The 16692-nt window shown below is 42.8% G+C and overlaps 1 protein-coding gene across 9 annotated transcripts in view; it reads left to right on the forward strand.

The window, feature by feature from the left end:
- The window catches only part of SRPK2 (SRSF protein kinase 2), a 310240-nt gene that overhangs the window by 154746 nt on the left and 138802 nt on the right, over window positions 1-16692 (forward strand). Inside the window, exon 4 of one of the 9 annotated variants that reach the window (XM_073328507.1) lies at window positions 5458-5577. The exons of the other annotated variants lie outside the window; for them this stretch is intronic. Coding sequence (XP_073184608.1) covers window positions 5570-5577 — 8 coding nt within the window. The 5' untranslated portion in view covers window positions 5458-5569. The remainder of the gene's footprint in view (window positions 1-5457; window positions 5578-16692) is intronic. 9 annotated transcript variants of the gene reach the window in all.

Genomic DNA, 16692 nt, shown 5'->3' on the forward strand with positions numbered 1-16692 from the left:
TTGCAAGAGAAATGTATAGGGGGAAGGGGGAAGAAGGCATAAAGTTGGGAGGAAAAGGACATGAAGGGGCATCAATGCTTCCGTTGTTGATAAAGTGAAAAGGAGAAGGGGGGACCAGTTACAAAATGAGATGTGAGATGTAGGCTGGGGGAGATTTGTGCAGGTATTTGAAGGCAAGGAGAAGAAGATGCATATAGCAGGCAAGGAAGAGTCAGAAAAAAAATTAAATAAAAAGGAAATTAAAAAAATCACTGCATAAAGAGACTCTTACTAATTAACCCTCTCAGATATTCTTTTCTAACTTACCTTTTACTTTGCTGTATTTTTTTAAATGTCTACTGTATCTGTTAGCAATTTGATACAAATAGAAGAATTTCATTAAAAATATTCAGTTATGTTCCCATTTACTTTATAGCTGAATAGTATCATCAAGAATTCTATGCCACCCCCGCACTCTGCCCTGTTTTCCTTGGTCATCAGAGCAATACTAGTAATATATATATAAAAAATACCAAGTGAAGGTTTTCTCAGAAGAGAAATATAAATAGTTTCAGTATTCCTATTAGGAAGGAGAGAGAAAATTTAACACATAGTAGAACTAAATATCAACCACAATTATCACATATAAAAAGATATTCTGTGTACTACAGGTATGAAAACAATATTTTAATAGTGAACAAAGGAAAAATACATAACACCTTATCCCACGGTCCCATAAAACATTAAAAATCTAAATAGCAGACACAACGGAAAACTATTCCATGAGATTTAATTGGGAATGGCATTGTACCCTTCCAAAATCATTAATCCCCAAATAATTAGTCATACATTTTCAAGAGCTTAATATTTTTGTACTTCCTAGTTAGAACACAATATGGGAATTTTATACCAAATGAATAAAACTTAATCAACCATCAGTGATCCATTAAACTTTCACAATATCCAGCTGACCTTTCCTTTTATCAAAAGGAAGACTGACTTACAAAGTAGTTTCAGAAATCAACAGTTTGACAGTGTTCCATAACAGCATCATATATCTTGAATAGGTCTAAAATATCTAACTAAAGGATATTAAAAAGAGAAAAAATATCACTCAAGAATAGAATTATTCAGCACATAATTGACAGATGTCTTGAAGTCTGCTTCCACAGTTACTATATGTAAGTATGACAGGTTTCAGAGCAACAGCCATGTTAGTCTGTATTCGCAAAAAGAAAAGGAGTACTTGTGGCACCTTAGAGACTAACCGATGAAGTGAGCTGTAACTCACGAAAGCTTATGCTCAAATAAATTGGTTAGTCTCTAAGGTGCCACAAGTACTCCTTTTCTTTTTACATGTAAGTAGCAGATTCTTCAGGTTTTTGTGACAAGTAACCTGCTGCCACATTCTTGATAAACTGCTAGGTGAAGTGTTGATTATTTGGGTCACAGGCCTTAAAAGTTTCTGAAACACAGCAAAAGTTTGTTGCTACTTGATGGATATGATCTGAGGGGCAAAAAGATGATCCGGGAATCAACAAGCTGAAGTTTGATTTATCTTGCCATGGGTTCAATGTAGCTGGATGACAGAGAGCAATGCTAAAATTGCTCTCAAGTCTAAAAGTTCTGCAAAGTCTATGTATTGCTTCTGTGGGTTGAGGGGAGGGAAAAAAGTATTAAAAATAACATACCCTTTGAAGCGTTAGTATTAGTATTTGTGTGTGTGTTAGGGGGCTTATTCCTTCACCCACTTACTTCCCTGGTCCTTCTCGCATGAACAGAGAGCAACAATACCAGAAGTCCAAAGGTGCAAACAATTCGATGTTTATTGGGGTGAACTTCCAGCAAGCATGATTCCAGTTTCCTTCCTTAATGTCCCCCTTCCCAGCTCTGACACCACAGAGCCTTACCTGTGTCCCTGTTCCCATTTCCCCCCTTAGCAAAACATGATTCCAATTTCCCCACCCCCATTCCCTGTCCCCATTCCCCCCCACACACCCCACACACCCACTTCCTGATTGACTGCAGACTATATAGTAAAACCTGAGTTCCGCTCAGCTATACTGTAACCAATCATTTTACTGAAATTTAACTAACCAATCTTAACATATTGTAACATAATTATGTAACCAATTATATCCCACCACCTTAATTAGTTTACAGCCAGCAAAATTAATTATACAGCAGACAGGAACAATCACAGAACCAGACAGAGATTATGCAGACAAACAATAGGGAATTGGGGACTACAATGATAGTGAGCTGTAGCTCACGAAAACTTGTGCTCAAATAAATTGGTTAGTCTCTAAGGTGCCACAAGTACTCCTTTTCTTTTTGCGAATACAGACTAACACGGCTGTTACTCTGAAACCTAACAGAAATGAGGATTTCACATCCCAGCTACTGATAAGTGAGTTCTTGCCAGACAGGATGCTATCAAACTAAGTTTCCTTTTACATCTTCTAGGCACTTCCCTTTCTCTGGAGGCGATAGGCATTATCAGGACAGGATTGTATTCCTAACAGCCCAATAGCACCTGATTTCAATGTGACTGGTTTGGAATGTGAGGATGTGACTGGTCGCTTCCCAGCTTATGGTTGCCTCTGTTGCTTAATCAAAGGCCTTAGCCTAAGAACAGGGCCTCAGAGTGTCACAGTAAGAGTGAGTTTGTGTGTGTATGGGGGTGGGGGGGATATGAGAGAACCTGGATTTGTGCAGGAAATAGCCCAACTTGATTGTCATGCACATTGTGTAAAGAGTTGTCACTTTGGATGGGCTATCACCAGCAGGAGAGTGAATTTGTGTGGGGGGGTGGAGGGTGAGAAAACCTGGATTTGTACTGGAAATGGCCCACCTGATGATCACTTTAGATAAGCTATTACCAGCAGGACAGTGGGGTGGGAGGAAGTATTGTTTCATATTCTCTGTGTATATATAAAGTCTGCTGCAGTTTCCACGGTATGCATCCAATGAAGTGAGCTGTAGCTCACGAAAGCTTATGCTCAAATAAATTGGTTAGTCTCTAAGGTGCCACAAGTACTCCTTTTCTTTTTGCGAATACAGACTAACACGGCTGTTACTCTGAAACAGTAAGAGAAGGCTCTTACACCGGCAGACAGTGATTTTGATTGTTTCTTTTATACCTCTATAACAAGCTAAGTGATAAGAATACACCTACATTCTTAGAGTATAGGCCTTTACAGACAGGCCTGAATATCGGTATCCTAACCGTGTGTATTTCGCTATTTGTGTGTGGTTGTATATTTTGACATTTAGTTTTTATTACGGTTGTACCCCATAACACTACTATAAATCTTTTACATACTCTTGATGATTATTCTTAAAAACCACATTTTTGCACTTCATTCTTACTGTAGACTATTGCTGTGTTCTTTTTAAATGTAACTGAGTGAATAAATTGACTTTGAGAGCATTCATGGTTCCCTACGAACAGTGTTGTACTTGTTCAATTTTTAACTAAAGATACATAAGCAGGTGTTATTTTTTTAACTGCTGTTGACATGGATGTTGTAATACAGATGCACTAGGGTATCACTGATAATATATCTTCTAAACTCAGGATAAGTCAGCCCCACCACACAAAGAAAAGTGACACTGTGGAACAGTGTAATATTTCTCAGTTATTAAAACTTGTTGCCCCAAAGCAGAGAGACCTTTAGTAATCTTGGGAGAATTCAAAGATCCATCAACAGAATAAAGATATGTAGAGAGAACATGTGGCACTGTGGAACATTAAAGAAAAATTCCAACCTGTAATGGTAACCAAGGATGAGTCAGACTTTTTTCTTTTATTGACTGGGCACATTTTCTATAAAATAAAATGTCAGGCATTTTTGAGGAAAAGTAGTTAAAACAAGTTATCTTTCATAATTTGAATGTGCTGAACCTGGAAAAAAAAAAGTTTACCAAGCTGAATTTTGAATATTTCACCTTCTAAATTGGAGTTCAAAATGTAAATAAAATTTGAAAAATTAGTAAATTTCTATGATTTTTATTCCACTGCAGACAGTTACTGTATGTTGTGCGCATTGTTTATACAGGTTTAATTTAACAGTTCCACATAGCAAACAGAATGTTGGGAATCATTAAGAAAGGGATGGACAGATAAGAAGAAAATACCATATTGCTTCTGTATAAATCCATGGTACGCTCACATTCTTGAGGAAGGCGACAGAGATGAAAACCAGCCTCATCAAATGTTTGCAGATTATGGATGGAAGGAACACTGTGCGACCATGATAGCAGTGGTTAATACAGTTAATACTGTGTGCAGATGTGATTGCCCCATCTCAAAAAAGATACAATGGAATTGAAAAAGGTTTAGAAAAGGGAACAAAAATTATTAGGGGTATGGAATGGATGCCTTATGAGGAGAGATACTTAGGACTTGGACTTTTCAGCTTGTAAAAGAGATGACTAAGGGGGGATATGATAGAGGTTTACAAAATCATGACTGGTGTGGAGAAAGTAAATAAGGAAGTGTTATTTACTTCTTCTCATAACACAAGATCTAGGGGCCACCAAATGAAATTAATAGGCAGCAAATTTAAAACAAACAAAAGGAAGTATTTTTTCATACAACACACAGTCAACCTGTGAAACTCCTTGTCAGAGGATGTTGTGAAGGCCAAGACTGTAACAGAGTTCAAAAAAGAACTTGATAAATTTATGGAGGATAGGTCCATCAATGGCTATTAGCCAGGATGGGCAGGGACAGTGTCCCTAGCTTCTGTTTGCTAAAAGCTGGGAATGGGTGACAGGGGATGAATCACTTGATGATTACCTGTTCTGTTCATTCCCTCTGGGGCACCTGGCATTGGCCACTGTTGAAAAACAAAAAGAAAAGGAGTACTTGTGGCACCTTAGAGACTAACAAATTTATTTGAGCATAAGCTTTCGTGAGCTACAGCTCACTTCCGATGAAGTGAGCTGTAGCTCACGAAAGCTTATGCTCAAATAAATTTTTTAGTCTCTGAGGTGCCACAAGTACTCCTTTTCTTTTTGCGAATACAGACTAACACAGCTGGTGCTCTGAAACCTGTTGAAAGACAGGATACTGGGCTAGGGATACCTTTGGTCTGACCCAGTATGGCCGTTCTTATGTTTTTATGTGCCGACACACCCCTTGCATTTACAGGCCCCAGTGCATGCTGCAGTGGCATTTCTGCAGCTACAGCATTGTGATATGCTCCCTTTGACATATCCACGGGTAACACATTTCTGCACAGCTGCTGGGGATTGGCTCCAGTGACATTAGCTTGGGTACCAGTTTTCCATTGTGTTTGTTCCAACCCATATTCACTGGTGAGGGTAATGGGGATTGTTGCAGTTTGCCTGCTTCCATACCAATTCTGGAAGGCGGGTTCTTTGGATGTGACAAAGAAAATCATTGCTTTTTGAGGAGAGGCTTCTGTTGATTGATACATGGTGAACAATATCACCTGTGCTTTCTCGCAGTTCTCATCATCATGAGTTTAACCGTAAACTCCAATCTGCTCCCATTCGCAATCCAGACATGTATGTAATGGCGGAGACATTGAATTCTAGATGAGTGACCAGGACATGGTAGATGGAGCAGTGAGTTAAATATTAATTCATATACTGCAAAAATAGTAACTTACATGCAATTTAAATTTTAGGTATTCCTACTAAAGTTCTTTAACATGGCTAACTTCTACATTGCTATTTGTGCAAGTATAACTAACACTTCCAGAGAAAGTTTCCCAAGATTCTCTGTAGTACTAATTGTATGGACAAATATATATAAAAACTTTGGGTGGAAAATGCAGGAAATAAGAAGTGGAGGAAAAAGCCTAAAAAATTAAAATTTTTCCTATTGAACAAGTACTTAAAGGGGAGAAAAAAGTTTTCTAGACAGCTTTCATGTGTCTGAAGTAACTAATAACTGAGCCAAGCTCTTCTGATTCATTAACTCATTCTTTTTTGGTCCAAAAACTTGGGTGGAGATGATGAAAGCTATGATTGCCAATTATAATCCTAAACCCAGCAAGAAAAAAATGGGTTAAATTTAATTTCCAGTGCGTCTTTTTTTTTTTTTTTTATTAACCTCCCTAAATACTTTTCTGTTTGTTAGCAGAGTCAGAAACTGTTCAGGACATGAAAGAACATGGTTTGCTTTTTAAGATACTCTACTTCTTTTGTGGCTCTTCAAAAATATTATTCCAATGATTAACTGCTCAATAATACTACTGTATTTGTGCAGCTTCTAGCACTGTGGGCTCCCACTTTTACATGTGAATTTTGTGTGCAACCATAGTAAAAATAAATAGTCACATTAATGAGGGAAGTCCCTATTTTAAAAGTTAATAACTTTCACTGCAGACAATGAAAGCATGTTGTCATTGTATAATTATGCTTCCCTACACTGCCACATCAATATGCTTGTGCTCCAACCTAGAGAGATCACTGCCCGGCAGGAGTAGACAGTGAAATCATCAGAATAAACAAAGGCTTGAAACTGGACATCACTATCTTTCCTTCAGCCTTACCATCTTCTAACACAATTAGAGTTTGTTGTGATAAGATGGTACAGCTAGGGTTGTCTACTTTCTAATCGCACAAAACCGAACATCCTAGCCCTGCCCCTTCCCCAAGGCCCCGCCCCCGCTCACTACATTCCCCCTCCCTTGGTGGCTTGCTGTCCCCCACCCTCACTCACTTTCACTGGGCTGGAGTAGGGGGTTGAGGTGCGGGAAGGGGTGAAGGCTCCGGCTGGGGGTGTGGGCTCTGGGGTGGGGCTCGGGATGAGGGGTTTGGGGTGCAGGAGAGGGCTCCAGACTGGGTGGTGGGGCCAAAGGATTGGGAATGTGGGAGGGGGCTGCGGGTTGAGGCAGGGGGTTGGGGTATGGACTCTGGGCTGGGGCCAGGGATGAGGGGTTTGGGGTACAGGAGGAGGGTTTGTGTGGGGCAGGGGCTGGGACAGGCTGTTGAGGCTCAGGCTTACCTCAGGCGGCTCTCAGTCAGCGGCACAGCAGGTCTAAGGCAGGCTCCCTGCCTGTCCTGGCTCCGCGCTGTGCCCTGGAAGCGGCCAACCAGTCCGGCTCCTAGGCGGGGAGGGCCACGAGGGTCCGTGCGCTGCTCTCACCCGCAGGATCCATCCCTCCAGCTCCCAATGGCTGGGGTTCTCAGCTAATGGGAGTGCGGAGTCGCTGCTCGGGGCGAGGGCAGCGCACAGAGCCCTGTGGCCCTTCCCCCTAGAAGCTGGACTTTCTGGCTGCTTCCAGGGTGCAGCACAGTGCCAGGACAGGTAGGGACTAGCCTGCCTGCCTTAGACCCTCAGCACCGCTGACCGGACTTTTAACAGCGCGGTTGGTGGTGCTGACCGTAGCTGCCCTGGTCCCTTTTCGACCAGGCATTCCGGTCAAAAATCAGGTGCCTGGCAACCCTAGGTACAGTTCAACTCTGGGGAAACAGTACAATAGAAGAGTGATTGCAAAGCAAAGTCAGCTCAAGTTATGCTTTCTAAACTTTGTAAGGAAATTTAAATGCAAACCAACCTTTTAAATTTGAGATTTAAACTCTCAAAAGCAACATTCAGTTTTCATTTAACATGCCATGACCTGTTCGAGTTGATATGTTGTGCGTAATGATTGCAGCAGTCTTGGTGCTTTACCAGAGGATCCTAAAATCTTCATTATGACTGGAAAAGATACATATTTTGTCAGTCTATTATATAAAGATGCCATTTTGTGCATTTCTTTATGAATATTCCAATATCTTTCTAGAGAACTTGACAGAACAGTTAACATATATGTAAAGCTCCCACTTCTTACTAAACTGATCTATTTTCAAAATTTGAATTATTTCCGGACACATTTTCCAGGCATCCACATTTCATCAAGATACATTATTTATTCCCCTAATTGAATTCATTTGTAAACTATATATTATTTTGAGAACAGTCTCTTCTCCATACAGAAACTTATAAAGGCATGTTTTTTATACTAGTGGATAGTTTAACCCTGCTGCTGTTTTGCTGGAGTCCTTACTTGCATAAATCGTTACCAGCTGAAAAATAAAAAATACAAAAGTAAAAAATGAGAAAAGTCAAGTTTTCCACATAGTCATAAGAAATGAAACTGAAGCATGTTGGATTATGGAATTTAATAAATATATAAAAATATTTTACATGGGCCTTGCAGTCACATTTTTAAATTCATATTCACTGTACACACCATGTAGTATAGAATGATTTCTGCTGGTTTAAAAGTAATTTGTTGAATCAGCAAATGTCAGTTTAAAGTTTTGAGCAACCTATGCTATATTGGGTCAAGAGATTGAAGGCTGCTCCATATAGATAATTATATGCAGTCCATGTATTCACCGCAGAAATTAGTTTTTGTTAATTCACCCTGGCAGTTTGTTAGGAGTGGCCATTTAAAGTACAATTCTGTGCTGAATGGTATTACTTTTCTTATCATAACCTGTCATAACCTCACTTTCAGACATGTGTTCAACCCACTTCCTTCATGATATATAAATACATACATATAGTGATCATAGAAATTAAAGAAAGAAAAGTCTAATTAGTTTATTTTGTCCATACCCTGACAATGGAGAGAGCCAAATATGTTTGTTTATGATAAGTGGTTCTACAAGTGAAATGAGATGTCTACTCTATTGAAGAGTAGTAGTTTAACTATTACATTTTGAAGATAAGTTACTTGTTCTTCCTGAATCTTTTTCAAATAATGACCCATCTTGTGAATCATTTTTGTTCTCCAAGGCATTTCATGCCCTGCAGGGTGAGCTCCATCAACTAACAGAGTTCTTGTTTAAAATGCAAACAAACAAACCACCACTACTTTCTTTCAGCACAGGTGGAATTTTAAGGCTTCTGGACTGTACTGATGATTACTTTTGTCCTGTTTCAATCTTTTCTGTAGTCTCTATGCCTATTTTCAATTTGATGCTTTCTAGATTACCACTTTTGGCAGTGACACCCTATCATTTCTTATTTGATATATGAGAGTCTATGGAATTGACACCTATTGGGATACCACAGATTAATTTATTGCAGCATTTAAGAAATCTGTGTATTTTACTTCTATAAAAAATCGAACTTGAAAAATATTTTCATATGCTTGTTGTGGGGGAAATTTGAAAAATGTACTGAGTGAATAATTTCTATATAGGGTTGTTCCATCATTGATCTTTCTTGGGTTCTCAAACAACTCTTACTAGCACAGGGAAATACTGTTAAGAATACTTTCTCAAAAAAAAAAAATTACCCTGGATTATGTGGCTTTTGGATCCAGCAACGACATGTTGTCTAAAAACACAGTCAATTATTTTTTAAAAAAACCCTTAAGTTTTGTGAATAAAATCCATTTTCAGCATTGATTTGCTATGTTTTTGTCACTGTTCAATCCTGCTTCCTGTAACTGCCTTTAATACTGCCGTAGATAGATATATAAATAGATAAATTGTACTTTTGTGTTCTTCAAGAAATTAACACAACTTAGTTTTGGCTGTGGTGTTGCGAAATTTAAAGAACGGTTTTGCAAAAGTAGATGATCTTTTACAGGATGCTTTACAGCTACAATAGCAATGTCTGCCAATACTGACTCAAAATGTTTTCACATTTTAATCTCTTTACAAATATATACTTAAGTTGTAGAGTTGGGTCCAATAATAGATAATTCTGTTTATATAAATGGCATTTCCTTTTAGAGTTATTGATTGATTTATTGATTCTCCATAGATAAATAGATTACAACAAAAGTACACTTTTAGGTTAGAAAAGAATTAGAACTCTCAAGAGAGTCATAATCATACAGATAGAGCATCATAGCCTCCAGTGGTCAGCTCCTTGTTTTCCAAGGAGATGAGAAGAGCATGGTTATGCAGCTATATCTTCTGGTGGTATCTGTACTTAAATAAATTCAATATGATATTTTCATATTTAGCATAGTCTTTACTAACCATAGGGCCAAATCCTTTTCATCACACTCACGTGCACTGAAGCTGGTGAGATTATTCATGTGAATACTCACCATAGTCTCCTTTCTCTACTCTACTGTTAGTAGAACTATCTGGAGTATGAGGATTCTTCTTTGAGTAATGGTCCCTATATGTATTACAAATGGGGTGTGCATGTGTGCCATGTGCCGGAGCTGGAAATTTTCAGCAGCAGTGACTGTTGACACGCATGAGCGTCTTACATTACTTCATGCTCCAGATGAGGTTATAAGAGGCCGGACGGGGCAATACACCCGTAGTCCCTTACCACTGCATGATCATAGTCAGAATCTTCTCTCTCTGTGCTCACAGCCTCCATGAGAACAATCATCCATTGTATATAGTTAGTTCAGTTGTTTCTCTTAGTTGTGTACATAACTTGTAATTAGTGTTCATAGTTGCCCCATTCAGGGCCCACCCTGATGTCGTCAGGTTACTATGCCCTCAAGTCCTGGGATTTAAGAACCGCTGCCTCTATTGCCTGGAGGGAGCGCATCTCACAGCACCTTGAAACATCTGCAGGTCCTTTCAATTGCGGATCCGCAAGGCTTATCTCTTGCACCTCTGCAGATTTCTCTTGGAGGAAGCCCCATGTGGTGTCCAATTCTGGACTGGTGGAACCAGTGGTGCACCCCACCCTCTTCATCCCTCCTGCCCAAAGCACGAGAAGGCCAAGGAGGAGAGCAGCAGGCGATCCCGTGGACGTCACAGCAGGTCCCCATCGTGGACTGCTGTGATGCACAGCGTTTCCTACCTGAGCCGTGCCCGGTTGGGTGAGATGTCGCATGCAGAGCCCACTATGTCTCTCCCTATGACTACACACATGGTGGGAAAGAAGGCGAAGAGGAAGAAGGAGGCACTGGTACAGTTGGCTCCCGTGCTGGCTGTGCAGCATGGCAGCCTTCCGAGGCATGCTTCTCTATCTCAACAGGAGTCCCCATGCTCCGCACTGTGCATCCCCTTTCCCCGCTTTGGCGGTCAGCGGGATGTGGACACCTGGATGGGTTGAACCACTACTCCCAGCGGCGCACCTCAATCTGCTGTATCCGTTCTCCCTGCTCCTCTTGGCTCCACAGCCACCTACACCAGCGGATGTGCCACTCCTCCTGGACTGGGATCCACACCCAACGGTCGCAGGACTGCCCACATTGATGGCCCTGCTGCTGCCGCCGGAGGCCTCTTCAGACTCAGAGGGCTTTTCAGCGGAAGAACCATCATTTTCCCCGGTATCCCGATGCAGCTCAGACTCCTGGACGCATCCACCACACCAGATGGGCTTTCCCCCAGTCCCACCACAGTGGTATCCCTATTCTTGGGGCACAATAATACCCACTGGACCTGCATGGCAGCAATGGCCCAGATAGGATCTGTATCACTGCCCGTACCCGCCTTCACAGGCCTCACACCCTTCCATCTGGGCCCCTCTGCTGGAACCCTCCAACTTGGACCCAGAAGCAGACCCAGAGTGTGACCTGGTGGCACTGGTCCCGATGGCGGCATCCTCCTATTGGGACGAAGCCCTGATTCCCCCAACCCTCTTGCCTCCTGATTATTACTGCCTATACCAGGGGCTGCTGCAGAGGTTGGCCCTTGATTTGGGTATCCCCTTGGAGGAAGTCCAGGGCCACCCCATCAGCTGCTGGATACCTTCAGCTTCAAGGACTGGCGCACATGGCTCTGACCATCAGTGAGGCCATCCTCCACCCCACTCGAGAGGTCTGGCACAACCCATTGTCCTGCACCCTAACAGCAAAGAGGGTAAAACATCGCTACTTTGTGACATCCAAAGGGGTTGATTTCCTTTTTTCTCACCCTGCCCCAGCTTTGCTGGTGGTGCACACGGCAACGGAATGGGCAGGTCAGCACTGCTCTACCTTCATCCCTCCCGACAGAGCAGCAAAGTGCTCTGCTCAGATGCAAACTTTACTCATCGGTTACCCTGCAGTTTCGCATTTTGAGCTACCAGGCTCTGCTGGCAAGGTATGATTTCAATAATTATGCAAAGCTGGGAGAGTTCTTGGCACGTCACGCTGCACCCATGTGACACTGCATGCCTGCTTCCACATGCGCTGTCTACAACTGTAGCTCCTCTTGGTCTGCAGTTCCCAAATCAACTACCGGACTCGGCCCTGACTGTCCTGCTTTTGGTCTGCGCCTCCCTCGCCTGGTGGAACGATCCCGCCAAGGTGCTATGCAGCCTTCCGTTCACCACTACTGTCCCTACAACCATCCTTGCCATGGATACCTCCCTAGCTGGATGGGGTGCATATCTACATGGCCATGACGCACAAGGGACATGGGCACCAATGAGGTGCGCATGCACATCAACGACTTGGAACTGCACGTGGTCTGCCTAGCTTGCCACGTGTCCCTGCCTCTTCTCCGTGACCGGCACATCCAGATACTCTAGGACAATACCACTGCCTTGGCATACATAGACAGACAGGGAGGCGCCATGTCCCCGTCACTCTGCACAGGGGCCATCTGCCCCTGGATCTGGTGTCTTCGCCACAGTGTCATGCCCTATCCAGTGTACCTTCTGGGGATGCAGAACTCCTTGGGAGAAGCACTCAGCTGGACCTGTTACCTCTATCACGAGAGGGAGCTCCACAATCCCCCATCTCTGCTCCATCTGCCAGGTCTGGGGAGCCTCTCATTGGGACTTCTTTGCCACTTGCGAGAACTGCAAGTTCCCCCTTCACTGCTCCTGGGGTGCCAGAGGTCGCGATTCCAAGGGCAACACCCTTCTCCTTCTGTAGCGTGGGCAGTCTCCAATATGCCTTCCCCTCTTTCCCTCCTCCCCCAAGTTCTATGCAAGATCCGCTGTGACTGGGCCATGGTCCTCCTGGTAGCCCCATGCTGGATTTGACAGTTCTGTTTTCCCTATCTACACAGACTGTCTGCCCGCTCACCAATCAGTCTCTGCCCTGCCTGACCTCCTCACCCAGGAAAACGGCAGGGTTCGACATCCAACTCAGGCCCACTTCAGCTGATGGACTGGTTTTTGGACTCGCATGTAGACAGTGCCTGCTCCACACCCATCCTCTGGATACTTACTTACAACAGATGGTACTCTACATGGGCATGTTACATCACAAAATGGAAGAGCTTCACCTCCTGGGCTCAATGTCACCGCTTTCCCCTCCAGGACATCTCTATGCTTGTCATCCTAGACTACCTCTTGGAACTTAAGGACTCGGGCCTTGCACTTAGCTCTGTCTGTGTCCATCTTGTGGCCCTCAGCTCCTTCCTCTCCTCAGTGGATGGACACTCGGTGTTCACTCACCGTACCACTACTTGGTTTCTGAAGGGCCTGAAGAACTGCTTCTCGCCAGTCCTTACACCTACACCGCCCGTGCCCCGGACCTTAATCTTGTGCTGTCTGCCCTCACCAGACCTCCCTTTGAACCTCTGGGCACATGCTCCCTCTCACACCTATCCATGAAGGTCCTCTCCCTTGTTGTCATCACTTCTGCTCGCAGGCCAGTGAATTTGTGGCCATGATGGCTGATCCCTCATATATGATCTTCCATAAGGACAAAGTCTCCCTGCACCTTCACCCTAAGTTCCTCCCAAAAGTCATCTCTGACTTCCACGTCAACCAGTTGATCCATCTCCTGGTTTTCCATCCTAACCCGCATGCCACTTCCATGGACAGGACGCTGCACTCCCTGGACATCTGACGTGCACTAGCATTCTACTTTGACATGCGCCTTCTGCATCTCCCCACACTTTTCTGTGGCTATTGTGGAACAGTTGACGGGGCAGGCCCTCTCCTCACAGTGCATATCCAAGTGGATCTTTTCATACATCATGAAATGCTATGCATATTCCAACGTGGCACCGGCCGGCAGAATTACGGCCCACTCCACAAGGGTGCATGTGACCACCTCCACCTCCCTGGCAGATGTCCCCGTGCACGATATCTGCTGTGCGATGACCTGGCGCTCTGTCCATACCTTCAGCGCACTACGCCATTGACCAGTGGGCAGCCGAAGATGTGACCATGGGACGTGCTGTCCTGCAGCAGGCGATAACTCTCTTGTCCTTGCATCCACCTCCGAGCTGATCACTGTTTTGTACTCATCTGCATTTGGAATACGTACAGGGACCATCACTCGAAGAATAACAGGATTTACTTTCCTGTAACTGGAGGTTCTTCAAGATGTGTGGTCCCTATCTGTATTCCAGTACCTGCTCACCATCCCTTCTGCTGCAGACAGTTTTTTCAGTGGTAAGATGGTGACTGAGCAGAAGGCAACAAAAGACACATGTGCAGGTCAGCGGACACTGCTGCTGAAAACTTCCGGCTCCAGCTCATGGCGTATATGCACTCCCACTTTTGGAATATAAATAGGGACCACACATCTTGAAGAACCTCCAGTTACAGGTAAGTAATAGGGATGTAAATACCGTTTAAAAATTTAGCCATTTAAACAATTAGAAATATTTCATTTAAACGGTTAACCGATTTAAAAGACTGGCCAGCTGGCATGGCTGGGGCCAATCCAGCCAGTGCGGCTGGGGCTGCTCAGGCTGTTGTGGCTGGGGCCGCTGTGGGCCAGCCAGAGTGCCCAGGGGTTAACAGTTAAGGCGGGTTAACCAGTGAGACTAATACTTACCGGTTAAGTGGTTAACATTTTACATCCCTAGTAAGTAATCTCCTCTGCTGCTTCATAGCAACCTTCAAACATTTTCTATTTGGGTGGGTGGGTGAGAGGAAGAGACTGAGACTTTTGCACTCCATAGCCTGATAATTAGGGCACTGGCCTGGAATGCAGGAGATCCAGATTCCAGTCTCTTCTCACCTTGATTCAGAGTAGAATACTTCATCCCAGATCACTCTGAATCAGGCGGAGCAGGGACTTGAACCTGAGTCTCCCAGGGCATTGACCTAGGCACCAGGCTATCAGAATATGAGTCTTTCTCAACAAAACGTCAAAATACAAATTTTTTTAAACCAGTATATGTCCATGAGATGTTTCAGCGTTGACTAAAATGTTTTGACTAGATTTGACTCATGGCTAGATTTGATAGAGACAAGAGTCTATCTATCTATTTTATCTAATCTATCTCAAGTCTTTTACAACAGCATTCACTGTCCACCAATGCTTTAGACAGGGATGAAAAACATCATTCTAACCCTCCTTTTTCAGTTGTCCTTTAACTTAAATAGGTTTTTTGGAGTTGAAAATGTCTGTGCTAGGTCTTACCCCAAGGGTGAATTACTTTTTGGAAGTTTGAGTTAATTTTGCTTCTAGCCCTCAGTCCTGAGACTGAAGCCTAGGTGCGTTGATCCATTATTCACAGGATATTCAGAGAACAAGAATTACAGGTACATTTTTGTTTGTTTTAATTGCAGTGATTTCTGCAGTCAATTCATTTAAAAAAGAAAAAGAGAAAAAGAACAAAATAAGAAATAAGATGTCACCCAGTTAATTCCCTGAGATTCCAGATAAGGCAAGTGCTTTGTATTGGGATGAGAGATTTTTCCTGTTCCAAGAATATCTTTAGCTTCTCATTGTGACTTTTATCTGAGATAAAGCTTACTGGTAGTCTCGCTCTCTAATGATAAAATAGTTCAATTTTTCCCTCGTGGAGTGCAAGGCTTGTCCATCTCTGTGACTCAGAATAAAACAGACAAGATTATAATAAGGTCCACAAATTTCTATATTTCCAAAGCTATGGTTTTTGAGGTTAATAATGTTAAGCTAATTTAGAGGTTTGACAGAAAGAAGCTGAAAAACCTTTGAGCAAGTTTAATGGGGCCTCAGGTCTCCAATAAATTTTAACTAACATAAGCTTGGTTAGTTTCTTCTATTACATATTATATAAATGTCCCTTGTCTCTGTTTTCCAGAAGCTGGGGATGGGCGACAGGGGATCGATCACTTGATGATTTACCTGTTCTGTTCATTCCCTCTGAAGCACCTGGCATTGGCTACTGTTGGAAGACAGGATACTGGGCTAGATGGACCCTTGGTCTGACCCAATATGGCTGTTCTTATGTTGTTATTTAAGTGATTTTTCTGCTTACATACTATGTATACTGGCAGCTGGTGATGGCAGTAGAAATCATAGCTAGTTGCCATGGCAACATTATAAAGTACTGCAATAAATGCAAATACTGTACTGTGATCAGTTGGTGTATTATTCCTCCTATCTTTCTTCATGGAAGAGATTCAGACCTACATTTTTAAACATAAAATGTATTTCTACTTCTAGTCCTTCTTTTGCAGCAGCCTCACATTTCATTCCTTAAAGATGTGTGTCTACAGAGATGCTGTCAAGAGACTAGTAGAATTATATACTTCAAGTAATCCCTGAACTTCCTGTCACTTTCTATTCAATGTTTTTCCTATCAACAGTTATATTGGCCAGGAGAGTTAATAAATTCAGGGGATTTATTCCTCTAGAATCCTTATATGCAGCTGTTCCCAGAAGTGGTGATTCTCAGGCCTGCACCAGAATTTTCTGTCCCCCAAAATTCTTCTTACTTCAGCCAGTCTGTTTTCATTCTGTGTGTACCAAGCCCTTCCACAATTAGGAGAATCAGATGTGTACTTTAGATGCGATCAGGTCGTTCAAATTTTGTTTTCATAAAACAAAAAAATTGGATGCAACTTCAGGATTAGTTGAGGGACATAAGAAGGGGTACAAAGGCATCCATGTCCACTGTTTGCAGATAGATACATTCAGTAACTTGTCAGAT

The sequence above is a fragment of the Lepidochelys kempii genome, chromosome 1 (assembly GCF_965140265.1).
Source record: "Lepidochelys kempii isolate rLepKem1 chromosome 1, rLepKem1.hap2, whole genome shotgun sequence".
Classification (NCBI taxonomy): domain Eukaryota; kingdom Metazoa; phylum Chordata; order Testudines; family Cheloniidae; genus Lepidochelys; species Lepidochelys kempii.